The sequence below is a fragment of the Marmota monax genome, unplaced genomic scaffold (genome assembly GCF_021218885.2).
Source record: "Marmota monax isolate L192 unplaced genomic scaffold, Marmota_monax_Labrador192_F-V1.1 WCK01_AAM20220418_F8-fsc00205, whole genome shotgun sequence".
NCBI classification, from domain to species: Eukaryota; Metazoa; Chordata; class Mammalia; order Rodentia; family Sciuridae; genus Marmota; species Marmota monax.
Genome location: NW_026692417.1, coordinates 2,545,504 through 2,556,318, shown reverse-complemented (window position 1 = coordinate 2,556,318; position 10,815 = coordinate 2,545,504). Strand labels below are relative to the sequence as shown.

Here is a 10,815-nt window from a genome sequence, read left to right as displayed (position 1 = left end):
TCAGAGTAAACAGGTTTGCAGCTAGAAGATCTCTCTAGTTCAGTCTCCAGAGTTTCAAGGTCAATCCCTTGCCCCCTTCAGGCATGCATGTGCATCCCCTTAGGAGCTGGAGGGACAGTAATCATTGAGGGTAGTCTGTGGAGACCAAAGACCACACTGTCCCGCTCAGGGAGTGGGGAGGCTTACAGAACTGTCTTCACCACATGTGGTCACAGCAGCTGGGCCCAAAATGCACTGTCCATGGCATCAGGCCCATGATGGGGTCTTGGCTCTGGCCCTCAAGCCATGCGACCATGAGCTAGTGATTTTCCTTGTTAAGCCTTAAATCTTAAAACAGAGCTAAGACCTCCCAACTTGGGAGTTCAATTGATAATTAACCTAACCATATCATTTACTGTCAAAACCTGTTTTGTATTACTGTATTATTTACCTGGTCACCCAAATGAAGATGGATATGAACGTGACTTAAATTGTAAAGGTTCACACCACATGCATATTGCTATTACTATAGGTGCCAGGAAGAGCTGTTCATCTTCTCAGTTATCAGTCCCAACCTCCCCTTACTTCCTGTGCTGAGATCTGCCCTCTCTCCTCCCTATGGGCCAACCTGGGCTCCTGCTCTCTAGTCAACGTCACAGAGGCTGTATCACCCTCCCTCGGCCTGGCCCTTCCCATCCCATCCCATCCCATGGCTGCCTGCTTCACTCATCTTGGACCTTGCCAACCCGAGACACACTAGAGATGTAGGAGGATGCGGTCCTGGAGTCCTGAGGTAGCCTCAGTTGAGGACCTGCTGACCAATCAAATGGGGCAGGAGCTGGCCCAGCACCATCTCTGCACCAGGATCATGATTGTCGGCAAACTGTTTACCAGAGTAGTGAAGAGCCTATTTATAGTCTCAGCTGCTCTTCTCCCTGCTCACGGGGAAGGGGGAGGAAACAGGCTGATTCTCCAGAGCGAGGGTGGTAGTCCCGCTGAGGAACAAGGATCTGTCCAGGTGCCACTGCCCAGTCTCCCGGGCCCCTCCCCATGGCAGGGGAGACCTTCCCCTTCACCTCCTCTACACTGCGTGCTCTCCGCCTGCAGCGGGAGTGGCTGGAATGGGAGGATCGGCGACGGGCAGCTGCCCAGCAGTGCCGCAGCCACAGGTGCCCCTCAAGTTTCCAGGCCCGACTCACAAGGCCTCGCCGCTCCTGCCGGGACCCAGCTGTCCACAATGCCCTCTTCTCTGGTGACCTGCAGCAGGTTCAAGCTCTGTTCCAAGATGAAGAGGCTGCCAACATGATTGTGGAGACTGTGAGCAACCAGCTGGCCTGGTCAGCAGAACAGGGTAAGGAGCACCAGGGAGAGGTCAGGGAGGAGGGAGAACAAAGAAGGGTGGGGGAGGGGAGGGGGAGAATCTAGGCTCATCCTCTCCCTGCACACCCAAAACTAGACCATCCCTTGCCACCACCTATCGGAAGTGGTGGTCTATGTATCTTTTCAGAATTAAAAGTTATATTATTAAAAAAAAAAATTGTTGATGGACCTTTATTTTATTCATTTATTTATATGTGGTGCTGAGGATCAAACCCAGTGCTTCACACATGCTAGGCAAGTGCTCTACCTCTGAACCACAACCCCAGCCCAAAAGTTATAATCTCTAAGCGTATTATATACAGATTGTGTAAATTTTATATTTAGTTGACAAATAATTGAATAGACATATCTCCCACACATTTGAATTTTTTTTTTCTTTCATAGAATAAAATTACAGGGCTCAGGTTATAGCTTAGTGGTAGGGTGCTCGCTTCACACAAGTGAGGCACTGGGTTCAGCCCTCAGTGCCACACAAAATAAAATAAATAAAGGTATTGTGTCCATCTACAACTAAGAGGGGAAAAAAACAAAAGAATGAGGGGCCAAGATTGTGGTTCAGTGGTAGAGCGCTGCCTAGCATGTGTGAGGCACTGGGTTCGATCCTTGGCACCACATAAAATAAAATAAAAATATTGTGTCCATCTACAACTAAAAAAAATATTTTAAAAAAAGAATAAAATTACATCCCACATAAAATTTTATTTTATTTTTTGGTGCTGAGGTTTGAACCCAAGGCCTCTTGCATGCTAAGCATGCATTCTATCACTGAACTACACCCCCACCTCACATGCAATTTTATAACCTGATTTTTTTTTTCATGTAACATCTTTCCATGCCAATAACCATAAATCTATAAAATATTTTAAATAGGTGCATAAATTCTATGCAGGTGTACACCATGATTTATATAACAAGCCCCCAGATACAGACGATAGATTAGTTTATTTTTTTAAAAAAAGTATCTTTAAGTCAGGCACAGTGGTGCACACCTGTAATCCCAGTGATTTGAGAGGCTGAGGCATAAAGATCGCAAGTTCAGGGCCAGTCCTAGCAACTTAACAAAACCCTCAGCAACTTAGAGAGACCCTGTCTAAAAATGAAAAATTACAAAATAAATAGGGAGGCAGTTCAGTGATAAAGCTCCCCAGGTTCAATCCTTAGTACCCCCTCCCCATAAAAAGAAGCTTTTTTTTAACTTTTAGTTATTTATTTCTTGTGGTGCTGGGGTTCAAATGCAGGCATGCTAGGTAAGCACTCTACCACTGAGGTACATCCCCAGTCACCCCTTAACTTTTTTTTTTAATTTAATTTTATTTTTTTGTTGAACTCAGGGCCTCATGGTCCCTTAACTGTTTAAAATAGCAGTGTGATGAACATCTTTATGTACTTGCCAAATGATTTTTCTAGGATGCATTCTGGCTAGCAGATTTGTTCATATCAACCGAATACCTCAAGTGAGACTGCAATGAAGATTAGCAGAAGATTGTCTCAAACCCCATCCTTGGATTGGGGCCTTCAAAATCCTGGGGAGAGCTTACAGATCCAGATGAATCACAGTCACTCCATGCTGGAAATTCTGTCTGACCATGATAGTGAGACTGTGACCTCACCCAGGGCCTCCTGGTCTTGTCCCGCAGCTTATTCCCTGGATGGGGCTTAGCTTTAATTTCAATCCTAATAAAAAGCAAAACATGCTTTACCAAAGATTTGGAGAAACCAAGGACTTACTTTGCTAGCATGCAAATAACCTATTAAGTATCAATGTCTTTTAAATAAGTCCTGGACTATTTCCAACTTTTGAATCTAACACCAGTCACATGATCATTCCCCTTTCCTCAATCCTTTTTTTTCCCCATTCCACCTCTAATCCTCCCCCTCCATCATTCCGCCTACTTCCACCCAATTCTCTCTGCCCAGGAGTATCCTACAACTCATTTTTGTTCTTTGGCCTTTCCTAGGCTCAGGCCCAGGCCCACCTGTGCATAACTACTGCACCACAAAGCCAGAGGTGAACAAAAAGAACCACCAAATCCATTAGCAGCTCAAAGACCCTAAGGTTTCCTTAATTGGCGTTTGTGATTTTTTAAAAATATTTATTTTTGTATTTGTAGTTGAACCCAATAACTATTTATATGTGGTACTGAGGATCGAACCCAGGACCTCGCTCGAGGCAAGCGCTCTACTGCTGAGCCATAACCCCAGCCCCAAGGCTGTTGTGATTTTATAGCAATTATTCTTTTCTGTGATACATACTATGTTTTCTTACAGACTGAGAAAATATTCTAAAAAGCTGTTCTAATTTATACTCCCAATTCAGGCCTTGAGTTCCTTTCCACAGATACAGCCTGGGACAGTGCTTGTGTTTAGTGGACTCTGCAGGGGGAGACCAGCCCTAACTGTCAGCTACAAGCCAGTATCCCCAACCTTGCCCTTCCCACCCATCTTATCCAGTCCACCAATTCTACTTGTTCTTAGGGTTCTGGGTACTGACACCCAAGACCAAGCAGACAGCACCCCTCACCATCACTGCGGCCAGAGGCTACATGGATTGCACCCGCCACCTGATCCTGCAGGGGGCAGAGCTGGATGCCCGTGTTGGAGGCCGGGCTGCCTTGCACGAGGCCTGTGCCAGAGCCCAGACTGACTGTGTGCGGCTGCTGTTGACCTTCGGTGCCAAGGCTAATGTGCTGTCAGAGGAGGGCACTACACCCTTGCACTTCTGCACAACCCCTGAGTCCTTGCAGTAGGTGCCCGTGGGTGGGGATGATTTGGGCAGGAGTGTGTGTATGCATGTGTGTCTTTAGCTTGCATGGCCAAGACAAGAAGAACTTGACATCCAAACCCAGCTTTGTGGTTCCCAAAGCATTCTGCCACTGAGCTACAAACCCCAATCCACCCCCTTTTTTTTGAGATAGGGTCTTGCTAAGTTGCCCAGTCTGACCTCAAACTTAGGATCCCCTGCCTTAGTCTCCTGAGTACTGGGATTGCTAGCGTGAGCCACTGCCATATACATCTTCATAACAACCTGCAGACAGGCCTCAGTCTATAAATGAGAAAATTGAGGCTCAGAAAGATTTAGTGTCTTGTCCAATATCACATGTGTTAAACTCAGGAGGCAGAAGCCTTGTTTCTTTTGGGAAAACCCCTGTTCCAATTCTAGTTTCAAATTCCCTGTGAATCCTCTATAGTCAGATTAAGAAAGGCACCAGGAAACATCTAGCCATGTTTCCCAGCCTCACCATCAGTCCCTCTTCTTTGCTTTTCCTTCCTTTTTTAAGGTCAACAGTGGTTGACCCCTTTTACATGATATTTGCCCTTTTACAAGTCAAGTCAACAGACTGGGCTAGCAGGTAATGATTCAAGACATTGCACAGCCCACATGCTGGGGATCTCTCTCCCTGCTAGATCTAGGCCAGTGGTGGACCGGGAAGTGATCCAAATTTGCCAACTCTTTCTTAGGTTTTTATGGGTGTGTCTGATGTGGCTGGGAACAAGCACTTCCCAACAGACTTATTCTTTTACGCAAAGTGAAAATGGCCACTTTCTGGAAGCCTATTGAATGAAATTTTAAGTGTTACTTAAATTTAAGTATTTATTTTTTGATATCAGGTATTGAACCCAGGGGCGCTTAACCATTGAGCCACATTCCTAGCCCTTTTTATTTTTTATTTTGAGACAGGGTCTCACTAGGTTGCTTACGTCTTGTTAAATTGCTGAGGCTGGCTTCGAACCTGGGATCCTCCTGCCTCAACCTCTTGAGCCACTCGGATTACAGGCATGTGCCACCATGCCTGGCTCTTTAATTTTTTTTTTTTTTTTTAGTACCAGGGATTGAAAACAGGGGCACTTCACCACTGAGTCACATCCCCAGCCCTTTTATATATTTTATTTAGAGACAAGGTCTCACTAATTTGCTTAGGGCCTTACTAAGTTGCTGAGGCTGTTCTTGAACTTAAGATCCTCCTGCCTTAGCCTCCTGAGCTGCTTGGGATTACAGGCATGTGCCACCATGTCCAGCTGCTAAATTAAGTATTTAGAAACAAAAATTAGCCCATGATTAGAATTCGCTGAGGAAATGAGTTCAGTAGTTCTTGGAAAACTGGTTGCTACTTGACTTTTGGACACTGAGAAAAACACCTATTGAACTTGGCATCCTAGCCATCTGGGGAAAGGATACCTGATTATTAGAGTTTCACTGGGGTTGATGAATCTGCTTTTAGCTTTCCAGCAACTGCCATTCTGGCTTTATTTATTTATTTATTTTAGTTGTAGTTGGAAACAATACCTTTATTTTATTTATTTATTTTTATGTGGTGCTGAGGATTGAACCCAGAGCCTCACACATGCTGTGCCAGCCCTCTAATGCTGAGCCACAACCCCAGCCCCCATTCTGGATTTTTAATTATAAATGATTCTTAGTTTAGTTTCATCATTATTAGTTTGTTGCATGTTTGGTTTTGTCCACGGTGGGTAATAATGCATGTTTGCGGCAGTGGTGTTCTGGCCAATAATTTTTCCAGGATCTTGGAGACTGTGAAACATGTGCTCTTTAAAACGCTTTTTGTTTAATTTTGTTTTGTCTAGGGGGAAAGTTGAGTAGGGAGGTCCCCAAGTACCTTCCTTTGCCCAAATGAACCTGGCTTGGTCTAGAAGAATGGTCTTCAAATTTGGAGGCAGGGAGATAATATTAAGATTTCTATTTATTTATTGTTTTGCCTCATGTGCTTTAAATTTGTTTCATAGTGCACATAGGAATGGGTTTTCAAAATCTTGTGCTATCAAAATGTTAGACCACTGGCAAATGATCTAAGCTCAGGCCTTGGGGTCCCATTTTAATGAAGAGTAAGGGTGAAATCAAGGAGGGAGTACTAATTCTGGTGCAACCACTAATTTGTTATGTGTCCTTAGCTGCTGTGCAAGACCTTAATTTTTTCATGTGAAAATTAAGACGCTTCTGGTAGCTCTGATGGGGCCTTCCATCTCTGGTGTCTGTCATGGGGCTTTTGTGATCTGGAGAACATGAGGCTGTATGTACCTCGAAGTAGAGGGGTGGGAAGAAGGGGGGTTGCTCTCAGTCCTGACCTTGGGCCCTTGCATTCCTGTTTCCAGGTGTGCCAAGCTGCTGCTGGAGGCAGGAGCAACCGTGAACTCAGCAGCCAAGGAGAGTGAGGTGACGCCCCTGCACGTGGCGGCAGCGCGTGGCCTGGAGGCGCACGTGGTTCTTTACCTACAGAAAGGTGCCAAAGTGGGCCTGCGCACCAGCCAGGGGGAGACAGCGCTGAACGCAGCTTGCGCTGGAGCTGAGGGCCCGGGCAGCAGCCGACAGCATGAGGCTGCGGCACGGCACCTCCTAGAGGCCGGGGCTGACCCCCGGGCAGCTGGGCGTAAGCGCCATACACCACTGCACAATGCCTGTGCCAACGGCTGCGGGGCCCTGGCTGAGCTGCTGCTGCGATACGGAGCCTGCGCTTGGCTCCCCAACGGAGCGGGCCACACACCCATGGACTGCGCTCTGCAGGCTGTGCAGGATGCCCCCAACTGGGAACCCGAGGTCCTCTTTTCAGTGCTGCTGGACTATGGGGCCCAGCCTGTGTGCCCTGAGGTGAGTGGGGGAGGCTGAGGAAGGAGGCTGGGATGAGGGTTTGGGGGCTGAGTTGCAGCAGCCCTGCCTCTGGGAAAGAGAGTGTTCCAAGAGACTGGAAAGGCCATCCTCAGTTGCCAGAGGTTCCTCCCCATCTTGGGAGTGGAGAGAGGGTTGGGGGTGCAGTGTCCAAGCATTGAAGGAAACTCTAGCCAAGAGGTTGGAGCATGCTTGAGGCTGGGGAAACAAGCATGATGAAGGATGAGAAACTCAGATCTTAGTTCCCCAAACAAGAGTGTGAGTGGGGATTTGGATTAGGCTGAGCTTGGATCTGCCCTTGGATGGGGGAGGCAAGGAGCCCCTAAGACCCTCTTTTGATTCCTAGATGCTAAAACATTGTGCCAACTTCCCTCGGGCTCTGGAAGTTCTGCTTAATGCCTATCCTTGCATCCCATCCTGTGATACTTGGGTGGAGGCAGTGCTTCCTGAGCTGTGGCAGGTATGTCCACCCCAAGGGCAGAGCTCCTTCCTGAGGGGATGGTGAGAAAAGATGAGCCACACGCCTGTCCCTCAGGGACCAGCTTCTGGAGGGAGGCGCAGGAAAGCCCTCTGCAGAAGAGGATGGGCAGAGTGAAACCCTTGGCCTCCCAACTCTTGTAGTACAGGCTGACCTCTGCTTTTACACACCTGCCCAGCCTCGCTCACCAACATGGCTGAGACCCTGCCCTGAGGTGTAGGGAGCCCCAGCTCCCCTACCATGCCAGGGCCTCTCACCTATGAATCCAAGTCCTTCCAGATATACCAAGTGGATGCAGGTTGCAGAAGCCCAGCACCTCACTGCTAGGTTGCCCTAGATGGAAGGGCAGAGTCAAGGGAGCTGGGCCAACTGACCCTCTTTCCCTCCTGGCCTAGGAGCATGAAGCCTTCTACAGCTCGGCCCTATGCATGGTAAACCAGCCGCGGCGGCTGCAGCACCTGGCCCGACTGGCAGTGCGAGCCCAGTTGGGTAGTCGCTGTCGGCAGGCTGCCACCCAGCTCCCACTGCCCCCACTTCTCCGAGACTACCTGCTGCTTCGTGTGGAGGGATGCATCCAGTGAGCTCCATGACAGGCCACTGCCACAGCTGTCCTGCCCCTTCTATCTATCCCTGTCCTCAACCCTAGGGAAATGATTGCTGGCTCTCATCTTTGTGCTTCACACACCCTCCTGGACCAGCTCATCCTTCCACTAGCTTCTTGAGCCACCTGATGACCATCCGCCATCCTGAGCTTCAGACCCTTTCCCCAGGGGAAGATCTATACTCAGCCTGTTCCCAGACTCAAAGAATGTTCACCTCCCCTGCCTGGGCATGATTGGATGGCTCCTCCATCTACTGTGGTGTCCTTGGTGCCTCTCTCTCCCGCCACCCATATACCTGTTCTGCCTCTTAAAGAGTGACAAGGTCTTGCCTCTGCCTGCCCTGTTCCCACCTGCTAAGAGCCACAGCCAAGTAATATGATGCATGGCATTTTTGGTTGAAAGGTGATGCCAGCAAGCCATTGAGATGATATGATTATGTTAAGATTTGCATTCATATGAATATTGGACTCCTGCTGTTCACCTTGGCCTGCTACAGGACTCCTGGAGAGTTCCCATTGGTTGGGGAAGTGCGGTAGGAGGGAATTCCGGAGGAGGGACTTCCTGTTGGGACTCTGGAGAAGCCGCGTGGGTCGGCAATCTTCCCGGGAGCCTACGGGGCATTGGCGGCAGTTTCAAAAATAAAGTTTGTTCCTGCTTGAGTGGCTCGTGATTTTGTGCCCAGCCAGACTGCAGCACCCACCCAACCTGCCTTTGTCACCTCAAGGCGGGTCTTGAAACCCATGCCTTGAATGGATGCTGAAATAATCTTTGAGTCACACCTCTGATCATTCCAGTAGTGGCTCTCTCTACCTTCAGGCAAAATCAAAACGCAACAAAAGGGGTCCTTGGGGTGTAGCTCAGTGGTAGAGCACTTGCTTAGAATGTGCAAGGCCCTGGGTTCTATCCCTAGTACTGCAAAAACAAAAAGACCTCAACAAAATGAAGTCTCTAGACATTGGCCTCTGCATGTTCTCTGGCTTCCTGACTCCCCTTCTCGTCCCAAATTCCTGGAATCCAACCTTAGTAAACTAGTTACCAATTGCTGGATATGACCGGCTCTTCTTTGCTTTCAGGAGTCTGCCTGTGTGGTTCCCTCTGCTTGATATACATTTTTTTTGGCCTAGTCAAGGTTGATTTGATCCTCAAGACTCAGTTCAGATAGATCCTCAAGAGTCAGTTCAGTACCTTCCTTTGACCATCCCAGCTGTAGCCTTCCCTGGCTTAGTACTTATTTATTAAGTACCAGTATCTGCCTCCACTAGGCTGAGACTAGAGCTCTGTTCCTTAAACAGGCATTTCAGAAAATGCTTAAAGCCTAGGACATTTATGATGTGGCCTCCCCACCCCCAAGTAACACATGGTATCTTAAATAGCAGTCACTACAAAATAATCTCTGAGGGCCCATGATGGGAGGACCAGCTGTTCCCCCTGTCACTTCTGATCCCAGAGTCAAAAGTACACTTACTTTTAGGAGGGAGCTTTTCAAGGCAAGCCAGTTTTTGTGAATGCAAAGAAATGATCTGTGCATAGAACAAAAGCATGGACTTTGTTAGGTTTCAATGTGACTAAGGTCCCATCACTGTTTATTTTCCCACTCTGCTCTTTTGTGGCTTCCAAGTTTTCTGCCCTGAGCTACTAGTACTGGTAATAGGAAAACATTATAGAACACAAGGTCCCTCACAGATCAGCAGATGGCAGCCACCACAGGAGGGAACAGAGGGTTGCCCAGAAGCCTGAGCTCCTGTCCTTCAGCTGAGGGATCCTGGGCTCTCCCATTGCCAGTTGGAGTCTGGCAGCAGTGGTGGCTGTGACAGAGATCAGGAGCCCTGGGTCTGCCTCTGGCAGCCTGTTGGGCTTTCCCTTCTCCAGGGAGTTGTGTCTGCAGGGATTCCCTTTCACTAACACAAGACAGTCTTTGACCTGGTTAAGCAGAGCAGCAACCTCTCCTTTCTGGATGGAAGTTTTGTTTTAGTTTCACAGAGCCAAAAAGGCCTAACAGAAGAAAAGGAAATCTCCCTGGCTGGGAGACTCAGATGTTAAACTTTCCTGTTATAGCAGACAGACCCCAGCCAGTCCAGCCTCTTCTAATACTTCTTTTTTTTTTTTTTTTTTAGGTTGGACACAATATCTTTATTTTTTATGTGGTGCTGAGGATTGAACCCAGTGCCTCACACTTGCAAGGCAAGCGCTCCACCACTGAGCCCTAGCCTCAGTCCCTTTTTCTATTACAACTACAAGATAACCTGTTTGTTTTTAAAGATACATGTATAAATATGTATTATTTCATTAATTCTTCATTTCTTCAATCTGTGAGAGCAGGAAGGACCACTTTTTTTTTGGTGCGGAGGGAGATCCTGGGGATTGAACCCAGAGGCACTTTACCAATGAGCTACATCCCCAGTTCTTTTTACTTTTTGTTTTAAGACAGGGTCTTCAGGGCTGTGGTTATAGCTCAGTGACAAAGGATTTGCCTAGCATATGTGAGGCACCGGGTTCGAGCTTCAGCACCACATAAAAAGTAAATAATAAAGGTATAAAAATTACAATAATATTAAAAAAAGTGTCTTGCTAAGTTGCTGAGGTTAGCCTCAAACTTGCAATCCTCCTGCCCCAGCTTCCCCAATTGGCTGGGATTATAGACATGAGCTACTGCACCCAGTTTATCCACCATTGCTGACTCAGTGCCTTGCAGAGAGTAGACACTCACATACCTGTCAATAAATGAATGATGATGCTTTACCTCACCAGCAACCAGG

At 47.6% G+C, this 10,815-nt stretch overlaps 1 protein-coding gene across 2 annotated transcripts; it reads left to right on the top strand.

Moving 5' to 3' along the window:
- Positions 1-405: 405 nt before the first annotated feature.
- On the top strand, positions 406-8,718 carry Asb16 (ankyrin repeat and SOCS box containing 16). 2 transcript variants are annotated; one of them, XM_046442904.2, is made up of 5 exons: positions 408-1,330; positions 3,835-4,102; positions 6,469-6,961; positions 7,326-7,439; positions 7,853-8,718. In XM_046442904.2, exons 1-5 carry the CDS (start codon positions 1,030-1,032, stop codon positions 8,036-8,038), a joined length of 1,362 nt encoding a protein of 453 aa, XP_046298860.1. In that variant the 5' UTR covers positions 408-1,029; the 3' UTR covers positions 8,039-8,718. The 2 variants fall into 2 exon arrangements, with proteins under 2 accessions (XP_046298861.1, XP_046298860.1); XM_046442905.2 differs by lacking the exon at positions 7,326-7,439 and having other exon boundaries at positions 406-1,330.
- Positions 8,719-10,815: the final 2,097 nt, after the last annotated feature.

Bases quoted from the DNA above. Each gene is read 5' to 3' on its own strand.
- Asb16 (XM_046442904.2), top strand. From the start codon at position 1,030: ATGGCAGGGGAGACCTTCCCCTTCACCTCCTCTACACTGCGTGCTCTC. The intron at 4,103-6,468 runs GTAGGTGCCCGT...TCCTGTTTCCAG, and splicing joins ACAACCCCTGAGTCCTTGCA to GTGTGCCAAGCTGCTGCTGG. The intron at 6,962-7,325 runs GTGAGTGGGGGA...TTTGATTCCTAG, and splicing joins CCCAGCCTGTGTGCCCTGAG to ATGCTAAAACATTGTGCCAA.